The 23607-nt window shown below is 61.0% G+C and overlaps 2 protein-coding genes across 3 annotated transcripts in view; both read left to right on the top strand.

Moving 5' to 3' along the window:
• LOC111160101 (LDL receptor related protein 1) overlaps positions 1–14706 on the top strand; it is a 79227-nt gene extending 64521 nt beyond the window's left edge. The window contains exons 59-89 of the mRNA XM_022522937.1: positions 146–333; positions 471–676; positions 1182–1370; positions 1935–2083; positions 2522–2615; positions 2735–2851; positions 3133–3252; positions 3612–3734; positions 3856–3981; positions 4381–4497; positions 5168–5274; positions 5379–5511; positions 6357–6476; positions 6586–6708; positions 7045–7185; positions 7292–7426; positions 7503–7622; positions 8434–8702; positions 9254–9432; positions 9952–10058; positions 10306–10422; positions 10899–11075; positions 11199–11339; positions 11460–11633; positions 11967–12128; positions 12522–12696; positions 12816–12917; positions 13072–13136; positions 13249–13339; positions 13434–13578; positions 13721–14706. Coding sequence (XP_022378645.1) covers positions 146–333; positions 471–676; positions 1182–1370; positions 1935–2083; positions 2522–2615; positions 2735–2851; positions 3133–3252; positions 3612–3734; positions 3856–3981; positions 4381–4497; positions 5168–5274; positions 5379–5511; positions 6357–6476; positions 6586–6708; positions 7045–7185; positions 7292–7426; positions 7503–7622; positions 8434–8702; positions 9254–9432; positions 9952–10058; positions 10306–10422; positions 10899–11075; positions 11199–11339; positions 11460–11633; positions 11967–12128; positions 12522–12696; positions 12816–12917; positions 13072–13136; positions 13249–13339; positions 13434–13578; positions 13721–13861 — 4353 coding nt within the window. The 3' untranslated portion in view covers positions 13862–14706. The remainder of the gene's footprint in view (positions 1–145; positions 334–470; positions 677–1181; positions 1371–1934; positions 2084–2521; positions 2616–2734; positions 2852–3132; positions 3253–3611; positions 3735–3855; positions 3982–4380; positions 4498–5167; positions 5275–5378; positions 5512–6356; positions 6477–6585; positions 6709–7044; positions 7186–7291; positions 7427–7502; positions 7623–8433; positions 8703–9253; positions 9433–9951; positions 10059–10305; positions 10423–10898; positions 11076–11198; positions 11340–11459; positions 11634–11966; positions 12129–12521; positions 12697–12815; positions 12918–13071; positions 13137–13248; positions 13340–13433; positions 13579–13720) is intronic.
• A 3537-nt stretch (positions 14707–18243) lies between these two features.
• Positions 18244–23607, top strand: part of LOC111160196 (neurexophilin 4) — a 9873-nt gene continuing 4509 nt past the window's right edge. For both annotated transcript variants that reach the window (XR_002641459.1, XM_022523103.1), the window contains exon 1: positions 18244–18428. Coding sequence is in view for 1 of the 2 variants with exons in the window: in XM_022523103.1 (XP_022378811.1) it covers positions 18372–18428 (57 nt within the window). In the remaining variant the exon portion in view is untranslated. The remainder of the gene's footprint in view (positions 18429–23607) is intronic.

The following is a 23607-nucleotide window of genomic DNA, read 5'->3' as shown; positions in this document are numbered from 1 at the left end:
GGGAGTTTTCTGTCCGTTGTCCTCATGGCCAAGCTGGGGTACAGAGCTCTGCTTCACTTCACACTGGGGGGAAGCTGGGCCCCAGAGAGACTGAGGGTTCCGGCCCAGGTCACCCAGAGCTCTTCCTTCACTGCCCCTGACACAGGTGCTGCATCGGACAGGCCTCAGCAACCCTGACGGACTGGCTGTGGACTGGGTGGGTGGCAACCTGTACTGGTGTGACAAAGGCCGGGACACCATCGAAGTTTCCAAGCTCAACGGGGCCTACCGGACGGTGCTGGTCAGCTCTGGCCTCCGTGAGCCCAGGGCTCTGGTGGTGGACGTCCAGAATGGGTACGCAGGCGAGGAGGGTTGGGGGAACCCCCTAAAAGCCAGAAGTGTGCTCAGGCATCCAGGCCCAGCCTCCCTGCGGGCTCCCGGGGGGACCAGCCACAGGATCTCTTGGGGCTCACTGCCCGCCCACCTGCCAGGTACCTGTACTGGACAGACTGGGGTGACCACTCACTGATCGGCCGGATAGGCATGGATGGGTCTGGCCGCAGTGTCATCGTGGACACCAAGATCACGTGGCCCAACGGCCTGACACTGGACTATGTCACCGAACGCATCTACTGGGCCGATGCCCGCGAGGACTACATTGAGTTTGCCAGCCTGGATGGCTCTAATCGCCATGTCGGTCAGTGAGGCTGCCTGCCTACAGCGGACCTGGGGGAGGGGGGGTCTGAGAGTCCGTGGATCAGGCCTCGGGTCAGAGTGTAGGATTAAAAGTCCAAGGGCATGGTTTGAGGACACCACCTACCAGGGGTATGGGGTTCCAGAGCACCCCAGCTTATGGCCCTGGCCAATCCCTGGCATGAGGCTGCCATCTGCTACCTCAGGAAGGAGAAAGAGAGGTCCCTTCTTATGCACAGCTCAGGGCCCCGAGAAAGGCAGGGGTGGGAGGTCTGGGGTCGGGATACTTCAGCACTGGGAATCCTATAATATTACGGACCAGGAACCTGCTGTCAGAGGCCCAAGTTCGAGTTCCAGGTCTGCCACTTATTAGTTGTGCGACCTTGGGGAGCCACCAAACCATCTGGAAGCAGGGCAAGCGCCCACCTCACGGGGTTGCTACGGGTTAAGGGCATCTGGTAGGGAAGGTGCTGACCGGCTGCTGGGCCTGTTCCCTACCCGGCCTGCAGTGCTGAGCCAGGACATCCCGCACATCTTTGCACTGACCCTGTTCGAAGACTACGTCTACTGGACCGACTGGGAGACCAAGTCCATCAACCGAGCCCACAAGACCACGGGCACCAACAAGACACTCCTCATCAGCACCCTGCACCGGCCCATGGACCTGCATGTGTTCCACGCCCTGCGCCAGCCGGATGGTGAGTGGCTGAGGGGTGGGAGCAGATGAAGGAGGAGCCTGGCACCAGGGGCCCCTGTGGGAGGATGGGGCCCAGCAGGACTGGTTGCCTTCTGCCCCATCTCCAGCATCTCCTGAGACATGCTTGTCAGACACTGGGAGACTCGGGGTCTGGAGACAGGCCGTGGTCGGGCTCTCAGGAGCTGCAGCCCAGCCCAGGGCCAGTCAGCCCCGGAGTCTTGCAGCAGCAAGCCCCTGAGGGTGTGGACCGCCGAGGTGGGACCCCAAAGGCAGGCAGGCCATAGCTGAGGGTGGGCCCAGGGGAGGCAGCATACGAGGCTTCAGGGATGGCCTGATCCCAGGACCCCAAGAAGGGATCTCTCCCTTCTCTGGCTTCAGCCTCCTCCTAAGCGAGTAGGATTTGGAGCCGTTTGCCAGGATACAGTAGGCTGGGCAGCCTTCAGCAGACCAGAAAGTGTGGCACGAGGGAGTGCTGGCCACACTCTGCCGGAGGCCCGTGGCTCCGGGAGCGTGGCCCATACGCTGGGCCCAGTCGGCTATGCTCTAGCCCCTTTCTCTCCGGCAGTACCCAGTCACCCCTGCAAAGTCAACAATGGTGGCTGCAGCAACCTGTGCCTCCTGTCCCCCGGCGGGGGCCACAAGTGTGCCTGTCCCACCAACTTCTACCTGGGCAGCGACGGGCGCACCTGTGTGTCCAACTGCACAGCAAGCCAGGTGAGGCTCCTCCCCGTGACCCCCACTCACCGATGCCTTGCTCCCCAACCCCCCACACCAGTGCCCCCACTCCTCCTCGGACCCCAGCACCCGCTCTAATGTCCTCACGCATCTGGTTTTTCCACGCTAACGCCCCCACATTTCTTGCCTACCTCTTGTCTCCCCACAGCAATACTTTTATACCTGTCACCTCACACAAACACCCCCACACCCTAACTCTGGCCCTCCCTCACCAATACCCTCCACCCTGACCCCCCCACAGATACCCCATCACCCAGCCCTCCTGCACACCTCACATCCCCTCCATCCATCCAGCTCAGGCCCCCCACCAAATGTCCTGACCCTCCCACTTCTTTGAAACATCCCAGCCCCTCAAACAAAAACCTCCCAAGTTCCCCAGACCCCCACCAACCCCTCTTGCCCCCACCTGCCCTCCAGTTTGTGTGCAAGAACGACAAGTGCATCCCCTTCTGGTGGAAGTGTGACACGGAGGATGATTGTGGGGACCACTCGGACGAGCCCCCGGACTGTCGTAAGTGCCCAGAGCAGGGGTGGCAAGGTGGTCCTTCGTGAGAGCAAGCCAACTTCCGAGGCTCCGAGTGGCCATGCCCAGCCCCAGTCCTTCTGACTCTGAGGCTCCCTTCCTGGCAGCCGAGTTCAAGTGCCGTCCTGGACAGTTCCAGTGCTCAACCGGTATCTGCACCAACCCTGCCTTCATCTGTGACGGGGACAACGACTGCCAAGACAACAGTGACGAGGCCAACTGCGGTAAAGGGCTGCCCAAACACCGGCTGCCCTCCTTCCCCCCCCCGCCCCCCGCCTTTTCCCTCCCTGGGATTTGGAGGTTTCACACAACACTCCAAGGGCGAGGGAGCTCAGCCCACAGCAGCCTCCTCTCTGGGCTGGACTCCAGCTGCTCTGGGCCCTGAAGCTGCACAGCTCACTGCTGTGGAGGGGGTGGGGCGGAAGCAGGGGCGGGGCGGGCCCTCCCTGCCCCTGAACCCTCTGCCCTCCATTAGTTACCCTCCCCTCCTCTCCACCTCCCATAGATATCCATGTCTGCTTGCCCAGTCAATTCAAGTGCACCAACACCAACCGCTGTATCCCCGGCATCTTCCGCTGCAACGGGCAAGACAACTGTGGGGACGGGGAGGACGAGAGGGACTGCCGTGAGTGCCCGAAGCTGTGGGCAGGGAGCGGGCTGGTGGGCAGACAGGCATGGAAACAGTCCACAGTGAGATCTACCCACCGCTTCGTCGAGGGCCCGCGCCGCTCTCGGGGAACGTTATTAGATGGGCAATGTCAATTGTATTGGGTGTGACTTGGCTTGCTCATAAAAACATCATGCTCGGCATAGAGATGTGCGTACAAAAAGCACCAAAACTGGAGCTAAATGGTCCCTTTCTCTGAAGAAATTGCTGGTGGAACTGCAGCTAGAGCTTGGAAGAGGGAGAAGGTGGTGATCTCGAGCTGTGTGCTGTGGTGCGGGTGGAATGGGCAGGTCCTCACTGTCTCCCCAACTCTGCAGCTGAAGTGACCTGCGCTCCCAACCAGTTCCAGTGCTCCATCACCAAGCGCTGCATCCCCCGAGTCTGGGTGTGTGACCGGGACAATGACTGTGTGGACGGCAGCGATGAGCCCGCCAATTGCAGTGAGTGGCCTGGCAGCCCTGGCACCCACCTGCCCTCCGCAGCATCTGCTCCTCTGGTGCACGATCCCCCCCAACACGCCCCAGCAAGGAGCCTCCGCCTCACCACTGTCGCCCCCTGCAGCCCAGATGACCTGCGGAGTGGATGAGTTCCGCTGCAAGGACTCAGGCCGCTGCATCCCGGCACGCTGGAAGTGTGATGGAGAGGACGACTGTGGGGACGGCTCCGACGAGCCCAAGGAAGAGTGTGGTGAGCCTCCCCAGACCCGCTCTCGGGGGAGGGCATCTGGCCTGGGCAGAACGCAGGCCGTCCACAGCCCCACCTCCCATGCCCACCACCTCCCTTTGGATTCCCCATCCCCACCCACTGGCACCTCAGCGGCACACACCTGGGTAGAATCTTCCTGGCCCACCCCACACCCAAGGCTCTGTTCGTCCGCCCCTGGGCTGCTCCTCCTGCTCGAGCCTCTCCCACCTCATAACCTCCTTGCGGACCCTGCATCTCAGCCGGAATGCAGCGTGGCCTCCCCCTTGCTGCCCTCGCTCCCACTCCTGGCCATCCTGCCAGCGCTTGTCTGAAACCCTCATGCCTGCCCTCACTCCGTGCCTGACGGCCCCGACATCTGCCCCCCGATCTTGCCTCCACTAGATGAGCGTACCTGTGAGCCCTACCAGTTCCGCTGCAAGAACAACCGTTGCGTGCCAGGCCGCTGGCAGTGTGATTATGACAACGACTGTGGGGACAACTCTGATGAGGAGAGCTGCAGTATGTCCCCGCTCCCCCACCCCACCCTGCAGGCACCCTGCTGCGAGAGAGTTGGGGCACCTCCCCTCTCAGCACCCCTGCCCCCACCAGGTGGCACCGGGGCAGGTGGCCACCTCCAGGGGCTGGGGGTCAGGTGCCCCCTCCTTGCTCACCCCCCCACCCCGCTCCATGTCGTGTATTTGAGTTTGTGCCATTTCACCTCATCTCATGTTTCTCTCCATTTTCACACTGTCCTCTCGGGGTTGCAGAGGTAGGTGTCTCCGATGTGCCCGTGCTCCCACCATACCCCCTGCCACTGCCCCAGAGCCCACCCATCCCTGTGCCTCAGCCCATCATCCTTTACTGGCCTCTCCCTAAACCCCGGTGCTTGTCTTAGTGGTGTCGTTCCTCTCCTGTTCCCCTCGATCCCCGTACACAGTCCGTCCTGAGGGCAGAGCCAGGGACCCGTGCCCTCTCTCATGTGTGTCCACCCCAAAGGGGTAAGTGTGAGCCCCCGCTGGACCCAGCTAATCCCATGAGGGCAGCCACCTGGCTTGTTCAGGATTGGTTGAGCATCTTGGTCGTCACCTGTGGCTCTCAGGGACATGGGGATGGGTGGTCTCGCTCGGCCGAGGGCTGAGTCCCTGTGCCCACACTCCTGGGGCCTGTCTCTCCCCTATCCTTCCTCCAGCCCCTCGGCCCTGCTCTGAGAGTGAGTTCTCGTGTGCCAATGGCCGCTGCATTGCTGGGCGCTGGAAATGCGATGGGGACCACGACTGTGCAGATGGGTCTGACGAGGTGGGAAGGGAGACCAGCCCGAGGGAGGGATGGCCTCAGAGGGATCAGGGCTGGGCTACCGGGGTGCCCTGCTCTGACCAGGATGCGCGCTCCTGTGCCCACAGAAAGACTGCAGTCCCCGGTGTGACATGGACCAGTTCCAGTGCAAGAGTGGCCACTGCATCCCCCTGCGCTGGCGCTGTGACGCAGACGCTGACTGCATGGACGGCAGTGACGAGGAAGCCTGTGGCACCGGCGGTAAGCCTATCCCGCCACCCCTCCACCCCCCACCCCCGCCACCCGGTCACTCCTGCGTCCTCTCCTATAGTCACTGCTCAGGTAAAAAATCATTCTGAAGCACATACCGTGTGCCAGGCACTATCCTAGGCGTCGGGGAGAGAGCTCTGAGCCAGACCCAGGGCCTCTGGGGACATTTCTGTGTGGGGTGTGCCCTCCACAGCAGCACATAGTCAAGCGACCTGTTGGGCCCAAATTCAGCAGAAACCTCTTGGCTGTGCCCATCCAGGCTCCCCGCCACCAGATCCCACGGGGCAGTCCCCACATACTCTCCTCTCCCTTTCCCGGGGCCAGGAAGCAGTGCCTGTCCCTGGCCAGACTGCCTGGGCTCAGTGGCCCAAGGCCTCATTGTGAAGCTTGGGTAAGAGAAGTCTGGGGCTTGGAGCAGAGATTCCACAACCCCATCCAGATAGCCAAGGACAGACACTCTGGCTCTGCCCTGGTGGGCAGGGAAGCCTAAGTCTCCTGACTCCCAGCCGAGTGCTCCTCCTTTGTGCCTGCAGTTAAACTAGGGTAGGCCCGGATGCCCTGCCACAACCACCAAAGAGGGCCCTCCAGACCTTTCTGTACAAGCTTCCCCTGAAAGGCTTCTTCTCCCCTAAATAACCAGAGGAGGCAGTTCTGCTCAGCTGCCTGGCTGGTATAAAAATAGGAGGACTGGGTTCATTCCAGCCCTACCACTGCTTGTCCTGTGATTCCTCTGGGCCTACACCTGTGGAGGGAAGGATGGGGGCAAGATCCCGCCCCCTACAATCAGCCTGGGGCTCAGAGCTCATTCTTGGCTCTTTGTTGGCCACGGTGCCCAGTGCGGACCTGCCCCCTGGACGAGTTTCAGTGCAACAACACCCTGTGCAAGCCGCTGGCGTGGAAGTGCGACGGCGAGGACGACTGCGGGGACAACTCCGACGAAAACCCAGAGGAGTGCGGTGAGCTGGAGGAGCGGGGCCGGGACAGGGGCGGGGCTTTCTCGCTCTCCTGGGGCTCCAGGCCCGACCCTCAGGCTGATTCTGGCTCCGTCCGCTCCCACCACTGCAGCCCGGTTCGTGTGCCCTCCTAACCGGCCCTTCCGTTGCAAGAACGACCGCGTCTGCCTGTGGATCGGGCGCCAGTGCGACGGCACGGACAACTGTGGGGATGGGACTGACGAGGAGGACTGTGGTGAGCAGGGAGCTGGTGGAGCCGGCGGGCGGGGGAGGAGGGGCGCGCCATATTTTGGGTGCTGCACAGGAGGTGGAGGGGGGTGGGCCAAGTGTGAACTTCATCCGCGGAGGGTGTGGAGCCGTTGCCGGGAGCCCGAGGGCCCTTCCTTGTATGAGAGAAGCCCCTGGAGAAAGCCCGGGAGGCTTCCTGGCGCCTAGGTCTTGAGGTGGAGACTGGGACTCTGAATGTTTAGCCCGCATCCCCCGAAGCTTGACAGAGAGCCACAGGGCGTTCCTGTGCACCTGGAGGCTGTGGGGTGGCCAATAGCCAGTCTGAAGCCCCCGCCTTCCTCAGAGCCCCCCACGGCCCAGACCCCCCACTGCAAAGACAAGAAGGAGTTTCTGTGCCGGAACCAGCGCTGCCTGTCCTCCTCGCTGCGCTGCAACATGCTGGACGACTGTGGGGACGGCTCCGACGAGGAGGACTGCAGCATTGGTAAGCCCCGCGCCAGTAGGGGTGGGCAGGGGCCCGCCCCGGAGCAGAGAACCGCTGCCTGGGCACAGGGCGACTCAGGGCAGGGGACCCGCTCTGTCCCCCGCAGACCCCAAGCTGACCAGCTGCGCCACCAACGCCAGTATCTGCGGGGATGAGGCCCGCTGCGTGCGCACAGAGAAAGCCGCCTACTGTGCCTGTCGCTCCGGCTTCCACACCGTTCCGGGCCAGCCTGGATGCCAGGGTAGGAAGGCGGGACTTGGAGGGGGCGGGCAGACACCCAGACTCTCCATGACCCCCCTCCCCCGTGTAACCCCCAGACATCAACGAGTGCCTGCGCTTCGGCACCTGCTCCCAGCTCTGCAACAACACCAAGGGTGGCCATCTCTGCAGCTGCGCCCGCAACTTCATGAAGACGCACAACACCTGCAAGGCTGAAGGTACCGCCCCAGCCCGCAGACGGCAGGAGTGGGCGGGGCTACAGGCACCTTGATACAAACCCCTGTAGAAGGGATGCTTCCCTTCCCGCTCTAAGCAGGGAACCCCAGAGCCACAGGCCGGCCATGGCACAGAGGGTGCTAGTTTGGGGGTTGGCTCATCGGAGGAAGCCTGCGGTGCGGGCAGTACACCTAAATCCCATACATGCCTCCTCACCCACCGCTCACCCGCAGAGCGCACAGGCACGCATCAGAACGCAATCACCTGTACCGCGTTTGCTTTTCATTTTCAGCTTTAGCGGGGTGTAATTGACAAAACTGTCAGATAGTTAATGTGCACAGGGGATGGTTTGATACACACACACCTTGTGAAAGGGTTCCTTTCATTGAGTTAACACAAACCATCATCTCATGTTTACCTTCTTGGGGGGCATTGAGAACAGGTAAGCTCTACACTTCCATATCCTTTGGTGCATACCTGCACCTGCCTGAGTACAGACACCCCCGTCGGCCGCGCACACACCCACGCACCCACGAGGGCACGGGTACACACACAATCCCACTGCATGTGCCCACAAGCACGTATCAGACAGCATGTGGCAGAGTGTAGGGATGCCAGCCCCAAGACCGTGGAGAGGCAGAAGTTTCTGGGGCTGGAGAGGCCCAGAAGGTTTTCTGGAGTGCCAGGTCACACCAGATTAGTTCAGGGAAGGAGAGGAGGGAGCCCATCCCAGCAGCAGACCCAGCACCCCCCAGGCTGGCCTCCCATCTCTACCATTTACTGCACCCAACACCTGGCCTCTCGCCCATCTAGGCTCCGAGTATCAGGTCCTCTACATCGCCGATGACAATGAGATCCGCAGCCTGTTCCCCAGTCATCCCCATTCGGCTTACGAGCAGGCCTTCCAGGGTGACGAGAGTGTCCGCATCGATGCCATGGATGTCCATGTCAAGGCTGGCCGTGTCTATTGGACCAACTGGCACACAGGGACCATCTCCTATCGCAGCCTGCCACCTGCTGCCCCTCCCACCACTTCCAACCGCCACCGGCGACAGATTGACCGGGGTGTCACCCACCTCAATGTGAGTAGCCCCCCCAACCCCGGGGATGGGACCCACACAGATTGGATGGAAAGATGGCAAAGAGCAGATGGTTCAGAGCAGAGCTTGAAAAGGCCAGTGGAAAGGGGTGGAGGGTGAGGCTGGCAGGCAGGGCAGTCAAGGTCGTTGTGGGCACGACAGGTGGGCAAAGCGATGCCAGCAGTGGTAGCTGGCTCTGCCACATGGCAGCCCAAGGTGGCAGGGTACAGTGGGCACGCTGGCCTTGAGCCTCAGAACCACATTCAGCTCCTGATTGTCATGGCCACCCACTGTGTCGGGCTGGGACACCCATTTGACCTCTTAGGGCCTCGCTTCTTTCCTCAGTAGAGCAAGGTAATAATGCCTAATTCAGCAAAACATGAGAAAGCTCTTATGGCTCATAAGGTAAGTGTCAGGGAATTTCTTCAAAATCAGAGAACTGGCTCTCTGCCTAGGCTAACTTTTTAGCAGGGACAAGCTGGCAGGTGGCGGTGGGGATAATGGGCAGGAAGACAAAGGGTGGTGGCCCCTGAAATTGTCACCCCTGCATTCAGATTTCAGGGCTCAAGATGCCAAGGGGTATTGCCATCGACTGGGTGGCTGGGAACGTGTACTGGACAGACTCGGGCCGAGATGTGATTGAGGTGGCACAGATGAAGGGCGAGAACCGCAAGACACTCATCTCGGGCATGATCGACGAGCCCCATGCCATTGTGGTGGACCCGCTGAGGGGGTGTGCAGGGGTCCTCCCGGGGGGAGGCATCCGAGCCGGTGCTAGGAAGCCTCTGGGAGGGGGGCAGGTACCCAGCATCCCCAAGCCCGTCCTTCCCCTTCCAGATCACCCTGAGATCAGAGTCTTCCTCCAACCCTAGCGTCTTCAGGCCCGTACCCAGCTCTGGCCCTCCCCATGGGCTGCCTTTGCCAGAACTCCCAGCTGGCCTGCTGGGCAGGGGCCTGCCCTCCACGTGGCTGGTTGTCATGTGCAGCCAACTTCCAGCTCCTCCTTTGCTCCAGGGGGCGGTTCTGCCCACTTTGATGACTCTGGATCAGCACAGTGTGACTTTAGAGTAAAAGATCTTTAACCTGGGCAGGGAGCTGACTCCCCTGGTTTTCTCTGGAGGAGGGAGACAGGACACCCTCCTTCCACTACCCAGCAGTCCCTGTGCCCAGGCCATGACCTGGTGGCACACGTTGCTCAGCCTCCTCTGGGAGCCCCAGGTTCTACCCACACTGACTTTTTCTTCTTCCCCAGCACCATGTACTGGTCAGACTGGGGGAATCACCCCAAAATTGAAACAGCAGCAATGGATGGGACCCTTCGGGAGACACTGGTACAGGACAACATCCAATGGCCCACAGGTCTGTGGCAGCAGGGGGCAGGGGATATGGGAGGGGTGGACTTGCTGAGCCTGAAGTCACATAAAAGCTAAGAGGGGAAGGGGCTTGGACTGGGATGGACAGCGAGTCATGGAAGCTTTTCCCAGACGTGACTAGGAATGGTCATGGGGACAGGATGGAGCTGTCCCAAGCATGGAGACAGGTCTGCTTTTCTCAAGTCTAGGGTGGGCGAGGCTGGGCCTTCACAATGCTCTCTGCCTTCCCCTAGGCTTGGCTGTGGACTATCACAATGAACGACTGTACTGGGCAGACGCCAAGCTCTCCGTCATCGGCAGCATCCGGCTCAATGGCACGGACCCCATCGTGGCTGCTGACAGCAAACGAGGTCAGCCTCTGAGAGCAGCCTCAGCCGGCCCTGCCCTCGGGCCTCTTATCTTCCCCACTGAGTCCAAGGCCTTGCCCAGCATCTGCCATCCTCCTCATCCTGGCGCCCAGCAGTCCTGCGGTGCCTTCCCGGCCTCACCTCCCTCCTCCCCGGCGCTGGACTCCCTCTGTACCAGCCCTGCATCCTCTGGCCCACTTGCCCATTCTTTCATTCCACTGAGTTTTGAGCTGTATGGAGGCAACAGAGGTTGCAGGAGGAGCTTAGTAAATGTAGGGAGAGAGAGCAGAAGTCGGTCCTGTTCCCAGAAGTCAAGGGTTAATGGGACCTTTTGCCAGTAGTGGCTACAGAAGGAGGAACAGGTTGGGGGGAGTTTTGTTTGGGACGTGTTGAGTTTGGGATGCCTGTGAGCTATGGGAGCCAGTGTCCTCGGGAATGACCAGGGCCTGAGTCCCCTCTGAGTTCACCTTTTCCCCCAGGCCTAAGTCACCCCTTCAGCATCGATGTCTTTGAGGATTACATCTATGGCGTCACCTACATTAATAATCGTGTCTTCAAGATCCATAAGTTTGGACACAGCCCCTTGATCAACCTGACAGGGGGCCTGAGCCACGCCTCTGACGTGGTCCTGTACCACCAACACAAGCAGCCTGAAGGTAGGCAAAGAGGGCGGGTCTGGGGGGCAGAGTCTCCAGGCTGTCACCTCAGGTCTCAGTGGGTGCAGGAAGGTCCTGGGTCCTCAAGGCTCAGCATCCTTCCACTCCTGCCCACACCCACAGTGACCAACCCCTGTGACCGCAAGAAGTGTGAATGGCTCTGCCTGCTGAGCCCCAGTGGGCCTGTCTGCACCTGTCCCAATGGGAAGCGGCTGGATAATGGCACCTGTGTGGCCGTGCCCTCACCAACACCCCCACCAGATGGTATGCTCATGCCCCCGCTCCATGTTCCCAGCCCCCCTCTCCCACCCCAGGACTCTCTGCCCCATGAGCCCTGAGCTCCCCTCTTTCCCTTGCTCTGTGCCCTGATGGTCCTTCCCGCAGCTCCTCGACCCGGAACCTGTAACCTGCAGTGCTTCAATGGCGGCAGCTGCTTCCTCAACGCGCGGAGGCAGCCCAAGTGCCGCTGCCAGCCCCGGTACACGGGCGACAAGTGCGAGCTGGACCAGTGCTGGGAGTACTGCCGCAATGGGGGCACATGCGCCGCCTCCCCCTCCGGTACAGCCTTCGGTTCTCCAGAGGCCACGCCTGCTCCCGGCTCCTCGGCCCCCCACCCTGGGCAAATCCCCAGCTCCCCGATACCTGACTCCCCTTCTCCCTGGCTTCACCTCTGCCCCGCGCTCTGTCCACCCCCGCCTCCTGCCCACGGCCTCAGTGTCCCTCCCTCCGCTGCCCACCCCATGCCTCCCACCTCCCACCCATGGCCCCAGCATCCCTTATCCCTCCCTTTGCCTAGGCCCTCTACCTGGGTCCTCCGGGCCCTGCTCCCCATGGCAGCAGGGCTGGCGCCTCATTGGGTCTCAGCCCCACTCACATTTCCTCTCCTGCCAGGCATGCCCACGTGCCGGTGCCCCACGGGCTTCACGGGCCCCAAATGCACCCAGCAGGTGTGTGCGGGCTACTGTGCCAACAACAGCACCTGCACTGTCAACCAGGGCAACCAGCCCCAGTGCCGATGTCTACCTGGCTTCCTGGGGGACCGCTGCCAGTACCGTGAGTGAGCCATCCCTGGGCCCCGGGGTGGGTGAGGGGGTACATTGGAGCAGCTAGAACCCAGGCTGACAGTCCCACAGGCCTGCCTTAGGGAGGGAGGCCATTGGCAGCTCAAGCAGGCTCAGGGGGCTCACCCAGAGAGGTGTGCACACTTCCCACAAGGTGATGAGCCCTCTGGCATCAGGATCATTCAAATGACAGCAGTGCCCTGTCAGGCTGTTTGGGGACATACGTTTACTCTGAGTCTGACGGTGGGGGCTCGGGAGGAGGTGGGAGTCACCTAAGAGACCCAGGGGTTCCCCTCAGGTGTCCAGCCGCCTCCCCCCACAGCCTGTGGAGGAGCCTCCTGAGGGTGGGGCTTGAGGCAGCTCCTTTCCTGCCCCCCAACCCCAGGGCAGTGCTCCGGCTACTGTGAGAACTTCGGCACATGCCAGATGGCCGCTGATGGCTCCCGGCAGTGCCGCTGCACTGCCTACTTTGAGGGCCCTAGGTGTGAGGTAAACAAGTGCAGCCGCTGCCTTGAGGGAGCCTGCGTGGTCAACAAGCAGACTGGGGACGTCACCTGCAAGTGAGTGGGGCCTGCCCCACAGCTCCGCCCCCGCCCCGCCCCTTCCTCAGCGCCTCAGCCACCCCACCCCCACCCCAGCCCCCCACCAAGCCCACCCAGCCTGTCACTCCTTCCTGCAGCTGCTCTGATGGCCGCGTGGCCCCCAGCTGTCTGACCTGCGTCGGCCACTGCAGCAACGGTGGTTCCTGCACCATGAACAGCAAAATGATGCCTGAGTGCCAGTGAGTGGGACCTGAGCCTTCCTGAGACCTCGCTCATCCCCGCCCCCTCCCCACAGCTGTGTAGGGACACTGGGACCCTGTGGCCCCTCCCAGTTCCCTGGCAGCCATGGCTGTGGAGGTCCCGCCTGCTCAGGTCTGCCCCTCCTGTCTACAGGTGCCCGCCCCACATGGCAGGACCCCGGTGTGAGGAGCAGGTGGTCAGCCAACAGCAACCTGGACGTAGGTGGCGGGGAATGGGAAGACAGAGCTTCAGGGCTCTGGAGCAGGGAGATTTTGGTCTCTCGTTTTCCCAGAACCTCTCTGATTCCATTTCCCACCTCCTCCCTTCCAGATATGGCCTCTATCCTAATCCCTCTGCTGTTGCTGCTTCTGATGCTTCTGGTAGCTGGAGTGGTATTCTGGTATAAGCGGCGAGTCCGAGGGTGAGTTATGGAGAATTCTGGAAAATTCTGTTAGTTTACCATCCTAGCCTTGCCCTCCTAGAATCCCTGCACCCTAAAATCCTGTTTCTCCCAGGGCTAAGGGCTTCCAGCACCAGCGGATGACCAACGGGGCCATGAATGTGGAGATCGGGAACCCCACCTATAAGATGTATGAAGGCGGGGAGCCTGATGATGTAGGGGGCTTACTGGATGCTGACTTTGCACTGGACCCTGACAAGGTGGGCCGGGAGGACAGAGGAGGAGGCTGTGTGAGGGTGGGGTGATGAAGGGCACCGGGTTGGATGATGGAATGGAGGTGGGGGGCTGGGCATCTGGGCCAACAACCCCATCCTGAGCCCCACTTGAACTGTCACCTTGCAGCCCACCAACTTCACCAACCCCGTGTACGCCACGCTGTACATGGGTGGCCATGGCAGCCGCCACTCCCTGGCCAGCACGGACGAGAAGCGAGAACTCCTGGGCCGGGGCCCTGAGGACGAGATAGGGGACCCCTTGGCATAGGGCCCTGACCACTGGACTCACCCCAGAGAGCCTCCTGCCCCCTGCCAGAGAAGTCCTTTGATGAGCCCCCTCCTGCCCAGCTAGCCCTTTCCCGGCCCTGCCGGGGTGTATAAATGTAAAAATGAAGGAATTACTTTTTATATGTGAGTGAGCAAGTGAGCAAGCGAGCACAGTATTATCTCTTTCCGTTCTCCTCCTTCCTGCCTGCTCCTCAGCAACCCCCTCATGCTGCCTTCAGGGAGGGGGGCAGGGAGGGCTCTGGGAGCTCCTGTGGCTCACAGGTATCTGCCTCCCACCTTCCACCAAAATGCACCCCCACTGGGAGAGCTGGTGGTGCTGCCTTTCCCCTCCCTGTACGAGACACTTTGTCAAGGCTCTCCCCCTTCTCTCCCCACCCCACTCTCATCCCTCCCAGCTCCCCAGGGCTTATTCTGGGTAGGGAAGAGTCCTTTGCTGCCCCTGTCTGAAAGACTTGGCTCTGGCTGAGGCAGCAAGAAAAGGATGGAATCTTTTAGTTCTTCCTGGGGGAGGCCGTTCCATGCACCAGCCCCCACTCTGGGGCACCTCTGAGATGGCCGTGCTCAATACCCCCCCCCCAGACAGGCCCTCCCCCTCTCCATTGCCCCCACCATGGCTCCCAGGGCTGGAGACTTTCTTTGGTAACCGGTCCCCCCCGGCCTCCCCCACCCTCCCCTGGGGATGAGGAGAAGGTGGGGCACAACCAGAAAGGGCAAGCGGGCAGCCCCGCTTTGGGGACATGAACGTTTTAATAATTTTTGCTGAATTCCTTTACAACTAAATAACACAGATATTGTTATAAATAAAATTGTAAAAAAAAGAAAAAATGCCACTTGTGTCTACCTGTGAGTGTGAGACTCTGGGAGCTGGGCTGTGCTTGCCTGCCTCAGCCTCCAGAGGGAGGCCTGCCCTGAGCTAGAGGTGGGCTGGGGAGTCTGGTCTTCAGTGCCGTTCTCCCTGAGCTCCCTCCCTCTCCATCTGGCTGCTGGGGGTGGGGGGGAGGGGGTGGCACTGGACTTGACGAGGAAGACCAGCTTCTCCTGGCTGTGTGACCTTGAGCCAGTGACTTCACCTTTCTGGATCGCATATCCTCTCTGGCTCTAGGGCAGTAACTCCAAAATCTGTTTCTCTCCATTGTCACTTGTGGGACATCACCACCAGCCCTCCCCAAAAAACAATCTCCCACAGTGAGAAATCCCACCATAAGAACTGAACACACTGGGGTTGTGAAACACTTTCTAATCAGTCCTTCGGGGTGTTCCCATACAGCTCTCTCCATCCGAGTTTGCTCTTGAAGCACTAACATCCTCATGGAGACTAATTAATCAGATGCCAAGAGTAGAACTCTAGATTCAGGAGAAGGAGGGAGGGGGGCACCCTAGACTGAAGGAGAGCTAGGAAGACCAGTTTGCCAGGCCCCACTGGCCACCAACAGATCCAGCTCACCAATCATTTTAGCCATCCCAGGGGTTAAAGGTAAGGACTGCCACAATCAAAGGGGTCCCAGGTCTGCCTCGACCCTCACCCAGAGGGGAACCTCTTGCAGAAAGTCACACAGCTTTACACTGTCCAAGACTGAGAGAGAGTTGGAGCACCGGTCTCCCCTTAAAAGCAAATGTGAGCTCAGGGAGGGCATCTGCAAATACCCAAAGAACCCTTACCCCTCTCCCAAAGGAGGCCACTGCGATGCTTTCTGCCTCCCTCCCTGCCTCAACTTCCTCAGTTTATTCCTTTCTTGAGGAAGCTCTGAGTCTAGGCACCTCTAGAAACAAGAACCCTCCCCTTCCCTCTTAGCCCCGAGATCCCAACTCAGCCTCAGCCTCCAAGTCAGTTCTCAGATCGTGCTCTGTCTGGGGCACCCCCGGAGCCCCAGGGCAGAGCCACCCTGCTGGGGAAGAGGCATCCTCCACTGCTTCTTGGGAAGGTTTGTGGCCTCATCTGTCCACCAGGTGGCGCACGCATTCCTGCAGCGCCGCTCACCCCTAAGCCCAGCACAGCCCCCTCCCCGATGCTAATTATGCACCTGCAGGCGGACCCCAGCCTAGCCTCTCACTTCCTTCCCTCGGGCTATTCTGCCACACCCCCTCCACCCTCCGCCAGCCAGCTCCCTCCCTCCCCCAGCGCCAGCCAGCTCCCCACCACCACCAGCCCCACCCCCTCGCTCCCTCCCTCTGCCAGCCGTGCATCTGGCGCCCCCGGGGAGCCACTGATTCTCTGCCTGTCGCCTCAAGATCCCGGGCAGAGCGAGAGGGGCCCCCAGCTGCGCCTTGGAACACACACCCCTCCTGTCACCTTCCTCCCTCTGCCCATCAGGACCTGCCAGGAAAGGGTCTACCAGGAGGCAGTCCTCGAACTCCTGACCTGGCGAGGACAATGGGCCTGAGACAGAGGTGGAGAACAGACAGGGGCTGAGGGTGATACAGACAGAATAAGAGACAGAGATACAGATGGAGAGATGCAAGGGCAGAGGCAAAGACTCAGAAACAGGAATGGTGTGTGTGTATGTAGCTGGAGACAGAAGGAGGTGACCTAAGACTAGCAAAAGGTGAAGAGATGACGTGGGTCAGGACTCCAGAAGATCAAGATCCTAGTGATGAGCTGGGTGCCCTAGGCCCAGGAGTATCCACTGGCCCCGTCCACTCCCTCACAGCAGCCCCTGGGCTTGGCACCTAGGCTCGGGATTCTGGTTGGAGCTTGGGGCTTTAGGCCTGGCCATTCCTGCCCCTTCCGGCGTCTCTCCTCTCGGCCCCATCTGCACCCAGGCCCCCGCCTCCTGGCTTCTCTCTATGGGTGTCTCCGTGTCTGCCTCATTTTCTCAGCATTGCTGATCCTTTCCCGCTGTCTGTCACATCTTTGTATCTGAGTCTCTCTTTGTATGTGGCCGGGCTTGCCTTTTGGACTGCCAAGCCGGCGTATACCTGAGTGTGTGTCCGTCTCTGTCTGTAGGGGGGTTGCCTCCCTGCCAAGGCGAGGAAGGGGGCTGGGGTCCAAGTACCTGGCTGGGCGTGCTCGAGTGTGCGTCTTTGCCGTGAGTGTGCACCTCTGTGTGTGTGTGTGTGTGTGCTCCTGTGTGTGTGTGTGAATTGAGTGTGTCCATCTGTGTGTGTCAGTGTGCCTCTCTAGATGTGCACCTGCCTGTGTGTTTGTGCTGGGCTCTGCAGGACCATGTCTCACTCCCCCTGAGCGCTCACCTCTGTGGTGTGACCTGTCCCTGTGAATGCATCAGCGTGCATGCCTGGGGGCGGGGGGTGTTGGTGTCTCACGATATGCGTCTGTCTCTCTATCTCTTTGCTTGTCCCCATCTCTCACTGTCTAGGTGTCGGTCATACCACAACCTCAGCCACAGCCTCAGTGCATAGCAACAGCTGACAGCTGAAGACTCCCCGGGCAGGGAAGAGAGCGAGACTAGGGGGAGGAGGGAGCCAAGCTGGTGAAGAAACAGCCAAGAGGATAGGGACAGAGACAAGGCTGGGGCTGGGGACAGAGACAAGGGCAGAGACGGAAAAGGAAAGGGACAAGGACCGAGAGGAGCTGATGGTGAAAGATGGGACGGTGGAAGGGAAGGGATAGAGACTGCACCAGGAGGCTGGGCAGGCGGCGCTGAGGGGACTGCCCCACCCCACCCCCCGCAGGGACTCTCTGGGACGCGTGGGGGTCAGCGGTGGGGGGTGAGGGGCAAAAGTGAACGGCCGGTCCAGCAGAGGGGTCCGGAGCCCTTGGAGGTGCCATGGTGGCGGAGGTGGGGGCAGCGGGCGCCGTTTGTCAGCCCTATTGACAGACGTGATGGGGTTTCCGTCCGTGATCAATGATTCTCATCTCCGGGCCGAATGAGCCGCGGGGCGCCCATCCATCCCCGTCAGCGCCGCGCGGCCGCAGCCGCCTGAGGCCCCGCCCGCCCTCACCGAGGCCCCTGCCCTACTCCTGCCCCGGACCCACCTTAGCCTGGAGCCTAGAAGGGGCCCCGGAGCGCCGAGGGACCCTGGTCTTGTGGGGTCGCTGAGCCTCTCAGGGCTCCAGCTCCGCCGTGCACCCCTTCGAGGACACGGTCCCGGAGCCTCGGGCCCCACACCCTGCCCCATTCCTCATCAGGGCACAGACCTAGCCCCTCGGGTGCACGACCCCTAGGTCCCGCAGCCCTCTGCGCTTCGCACCTGGGCCGGGGGCGTGTCCGGGGCGTGTCGGGGTGAAAGTCACCTTCGGTGCCCCCAGCTGGGCGGGAGGGGGCGCGCGGGGTGCGGCGGGGATTGGAGCGACGCGGAGCCCCGCCCCCCCCGCCCGCCCGCCCGAGTCCGACCCAACTTTCTCCCCCGCCCGCGCCCCGCCCCCAGCGCCGAGATCGGTTCCTCTCGCTCAGTCCGCGCGGGCCGCGCCGCCTGCTCCCGCCGCTCCGGCAGCCACCCCACGGCGCGCCAGCCCAGGGTCCCTCGCCCCCAGGCCCGGCTCCGGCCTGCCCGGGACCCGTCCCGCTCGCCCCGCTCAGCCGCCCGTGAAGATGCGGCTGCTCCCGGAATGGCTTCTCTTGCTCTTTGGTCCGTGGCTCCTGAGGAAGGTAAGGGCAAGCCGGGCTGGAGCGGGAGCGCGGGGGTCCGGGACGCAAAGGTCCCAGAGTGCTAGGGGCTCCGTGCGCCCGCCCCGCCCCTAGCGCGGAGCGTCCCAACTTTGCGCGGCACGGGGGATGCGGACAGACAGACTCCCCGACCTAGGACCGGCGCTCTCCGGGCCCAAGTTGCCTGAGGGTTGGGGGTGGGTGCCGGGGTGGAGGCCCGACTTGGATCTGGCTCCCTGCTTGGCGGGGGAGGGGACGAAGCCCGACCCGCGAGTGCGCCAGACTGAGAGGGAGTGCGAGACAGACAGACAAGCCAGCAGGGTGTCAGCCTTGCCGTCTTTCCGCGCCAACGTCGCTCGCCTTCCTCGCTGTCTGTCCTTCCACCCCTCCACCTCGCCTTCCCATCTCTCTTCTCTGCACTTGTCACAATGCCAGGTGAGCATACACGACCCGACACACGCGCGCACACAGATTCGGCCGAACTTGGCTACAATCTCTCATCACATTTCCCGCGGAGACACCTTCTCCCCTGCACAAACCTCACAGACACACCCCTCTATCGCGCCCAGCTGATGAGGGTGGGGGCTGTCTGGAAGGGGAGTCTCTCTTCCTGTGCTCTTCTGGCTTCCACATCCCACGGCTGCCTCTTTCCCGAGGCTCTGGGGCGAGGACCGAAGCTGAGGAGGCCCAGATTTGATCTGCCTCCCTCCCAACTTGAAGGCTTCAACTCCTGAACACGGTGTACTCATATGTGCTGGTGTGGAGTGCGGGGGTCAGCGTGTGCACCTGTGTGCGTGCATGTGTCTGGGGCACCCAGGCTTGGGTGTCGAGTGCTGAGGTCCAGAGTGTGTGTGTAAGCTACTGTGGCATGTGGTGTTGGCTTTGAAGGGGTGAGTACAACAGCCTGCTTCACAGTGCCCTCTCTGTGCCCCACAGTGGGGGCATACGCCCTGGACCCAGTCTCCTTGCCTGTGACTTTTCTGTTTCCTGCACCCTAACTGTGACTTACCTAGCTTGGGGGTAGGCAGGTAGCTTCCTAAACCCGTACTTCTTGCACCCCAGTCCCTAACCCCTGTGGAATCTGGAAGGGGTATAGTCCCCCTGCCTTTCCCCTGCCAACACTTGGGCCCCACCTGCTCAGCCAAATCAAACTCAGCAACTCCAGCAGGGTAGGCACTGTCCTAGAGGAGCTGGTGATTGAGCTTCCTGATTCTCCCAAACGTGCCTGGTGACCTTGAGGGGCTGGAATATGGGAAGAGCGGTCCCCTCCACAAAGACTGCTTCCCCTGGCAGGAACTCCCTTTGCTCTGGCTTCCCAGCCCTGCCCTTAGACTACTACAGGAGGGGCCCTGGGCCCCACAAGCCAGCTGTGTATGTGAAGGCTTGGGGGGAATGGAGGTAAGGATCCCAGTCCCCTGCCCCTCCTTTGTACTTCCTCCCCACTCTCCTCTCCACTCTCCCCATCAAATAAACTCCCCTGTGGACAGATCTGGTTTAATTTCCTTTGCCCCCTGAAGGGGAATGAAACATCTGGTAGAGACTTGAAGGAGAGTAAGCGTGAGGATGTGAACGATGGGGATCTAGCTCAGAGCTGCAGCTGTGGGCCTCCGTGTTGGAGGCAGTGGGGGCGAGTGTATCTGCCTTTTAGTCCAGTTTGTGTGCGTGTGAGAATCAGTGTTTACACACATGGAAGGACTGTGGGTGTGTATGTACGTGTAATTGCATGGCAGAGTGTGTGTAGAGAAGTGTTTGTGTGTCCAGGTACCTATCTGTGTGCTTGTGTGCACTTGTGGGTACAGTGTGGGCACAGGTGCATAGCCCAAAGTGGGTCTCCAAGTGCATCTGTGTGCTGAGGTGCAGGTGTTGCCTGGAGGTAACTCTCCGGGTTTTGTGAATGTGTGCTTGTGGTTTTGAGTGCCTTTGAGTGTGGGTGTGGGGTTGTGAGCCTCAGGATGTGTTCATGTACCTGAGTGTGACTTGTGTGTGTGTGTGCGTGTGCACACGCGTGCGCGTGCTCTCTCTCTCAGGGCTGTCTCAGTGCGGGGGCTGGGAGTATATTGACACGGTAAGGGGCTGGTGGGGGACAGATGACAAGGTAGCTCTTTGGAAAACCCTAATTGTCCAACACTAACCCTGCCTCTCCCCCACCCCCCGACACCCTGCCCTGCCACCTGCCTCCCGCTCCGGGGCCTGGGACTCTGACTCTGACCCCGGGCTTCTGCTGCCCCTGGGCCTGAGGCCTCTTGGCCAGACCTTCTTCAGGATCTTTCTGATAAGGTCTCTGACTCCTCTCCCCATCTATCTCTTGTCTTCCCACCCCTTGCCAAAGCAGCTGCCTACTGGGAGAAGCAGCAGGCAATCAATAGTCACTAATCACTAATCACTAATTACTAATTAGCTAGGGGAGGGCAGGGGCGGGGTCCTGTGGGACCTTCCAGTTCTATCCTGCCTCAGGGAAGGATTAGGCCCAGGCGAGCCTCTCTCAGCACTGGCAGGCCCCAGGCCTGCTTCTAGCCACCCCCTCCTGCCTCATACCCCTCTCCAGCCCCCCACCTAATCTCTGCCTGGGCCACTTAGGCATGCGCAGCCTGGGTGAGGGCCCAGAGCCTTGTTGGGGATTTGGGGGTAATCAGGGGACGCAGCTGGGCCAGGGGCACAGGAGAAGGGGGGCGCTGTGACAGCTCCCTTGGGCCAGAGCCTGCACATATGAGAGAGGTAACCATTGGAAAGGAGAATTTAGAGGGTCATGGGGTTGAGGGTGCGGGAGGAACTGGATATCCAGGACTGGGTGACTGGGGAAGAGGTGAAGTAATTGGGAGACAGAAACAGGTAATGAAGTGTCACTGGGGTCAGAGGCGAGGTCACTGGGAAGGGGAGACATAAACGTTGATAGAGACCAGGTGAGTGGAGGGGGCATCCCAGGGCTCAAGAGATGAAGTCATTGTCAAGGAGATGGGGAACTTGGAACAGAGCCCTGCAACTCCACATGGGTGGGGTCCCGGAAGGGGCCAGGGTAACAGAGAGAGGGCAGGGTGATGGGGTAGGGGTCCCAGGGCTCAAGCACGGCTGGGCGCAGCGGGGAGTAGCGGCGTGTGGGGTCTCAGCGAGCTGAGGGGTGGGAATGGGGAGCAGGGAGCGCTGCCTTGAGCGCTAGAAATTGGCGAGTCTCCCCCTCTCCCTCTCCTGCCCCTCCTCCACCTCCACCCCGCCCACTCCCCCTCCGGCTCCGGCTTCGGGAAATTACATCCCCGCTCCGCGGCTCTCCCCCCACCACCACCACCGCGCCCCGGAGCCCGCGCCTTTATAGGCACATTTATTGCAATAATAAAGTGAGGCGCGGAGCGGGGGGCGGGGGGCGGCCGTTCCCGGGGGGACCGCGCCGGCTCTAGGAAGCAGGGAAATAAAATAAAATAAAATAAAATCAAAATTCAGATAACGGTGAGCCTTGCGCTGCAGGCCTGGAGCAGGCGGGCAGGCGGGGCTGAGGGGGAGGGGGTGCCCGGCCCAAGGGCAGAGCCCGCCCCCTCACGCTATAGAAGGGTCTGGAAGGAGCTATCATCGCTTCTACCTGCTTGGCCCCCTCCCATAACCTAATCCTGCCCGTCTTCTGCTTTTTCCTCTGACTTGTCCCCCATACCTGTCTTCAGCTCTGTCTCCGTCCCTGTCCCCCGTCTCCTTCCTTGTCCCCCATTGCCCATTCCAGTCCCCGTTCACATTTGTCATCCTCATGTCCTAGGCCTTTTCATCCCTCAGCACCCCTGTTCCTGCCCAGTAACCATTCCCCATCCCCCATTTCTGTTCCTGCCCCCATCGCTCGCCATCCCCATCTTCCAGTTCCTACCCCATCTCGGCCCCGCTTGCCATCCCCAGTGCCCATTCCTCAACCACCATCCCTGTTCTCCTTCATCCCCATTTTGGTTCCCATTCCATTCTTTACCCGCCTTCATTCCCCGTCTACATCCCTGCCTCTGCCCAGTGTCTGTCCACCATGTATGATCTCCTCTCCATCCCTGTTTCCATGCCTATCCTTGTTCCATCCTTATCTCTGCACCATATACCTGTGCCTGCCAAGTCCCAAACCCCATTCCCCCCATCCCAGCCCTCACCTCAGCCTATCCTATCCACCCACCTCTGTCCTTATCCCCATCTCTGTCCCTGGTTCCCAACTGGACCCTGTCTATTCCACCCCGCCCTGTCTGCAGTGGCCCCCACCCCCACCCCTTGCTAGGTACAAGGGCTTAATACGCAATTCGCTGCCCTTCCCCAACCCGGGCCTGGAGGAGCACCGTTCCTTCCCCAACCACAGGGTGCCTTTCCCTTCCTGGGTCCGGAATCCTGAGCGGCGCCACCTGACCCATGCCGGCGGAAAGAAGCCAGGGACTGGTCTGGAGGCCTGGGGGAGGTGCGCCCTGCAATGCGGCTGGGGGGCCAACAGCCTGAACCACCCCCCTCCCCCCCCAGTCCCATCCCGAAAGAGCCCCCCACACACACACAGTGGAATTTGTTCAGCAGCAAGAGGCAGCCTCAACTCCCCTCCATTGCGTGGGCTCACTGCCTTAGGGGCAAAGCGCTCCTGGCTGGGCTCCCGCCCCGCATGGGCCTGGAGGCGCCCGGTGAGGAGCACCCCCCACCCACACACCCACACCCCGCCTGCCACCAAGCACCTCCGCCCCTGCGTCAACAGCCAGACTAGCCTCTCCCCTCGGCAAATGTCACCGCGCCCAATTAGCTTAATTAAACCAGCTCTGGAGCGAGGGGGACCCTCCTCGGACAACACCCTGCTCCCACTCTCAGTCAGGGAGGGGGAGGGACAGCACCATGGATCTGGGGAAAGAGGGGCTCCTTTATCACCCTGCTTTCCTTCACTCCCACCGCACCCACAGATGGAGACAGAAGGATAGAGGGAAAGAACCCAGAGAGACAGACAGAAACGGAGCAAAACAGAATCACGGAAGGAGAAAATTCGAGACAGAGTGAGGGACTCAGAGAAGAGTCTCCGAGAGAGATGGGAAAACAGTGAAAGAGGGAGAGAGAGGGAGAGCGAGAGAGAGCGTGCAAGCGAGGAAGCCAGAGGGAGGATTTGATTTTATTTTATTCCATGTTCCCATTTCTCGGCTCGTTTCCTCACAGACTCTCACCCCCTCCCTGCCCGAGCTCCCCCCAAGGTCGCTTTGGCCGCCCC

This window comes from Enhydra lutris, unplaced genomic scaffold, assembly GCF_002288905.1.
Source record: "Enhydra lutris kenyoni isolate GAN:26980312 unplaced genomic scaffold, ASM228890v2 scaffoldscaffold74, whole genome shotgun sequence".
In the NCBI taxonomy this organism is placed as follows: domain Eukaryota; kingdom Metazoa; phylum Chordata; class Mammalia; order Carnivora; family Mustelidae; genus Enhydra; species Enhydra lutris.
The sequence above is the reverse complement of the archived record's forward strand: the minus strand, read 5'-3'. Positions and strand labels throughout refer to the sequence as shown.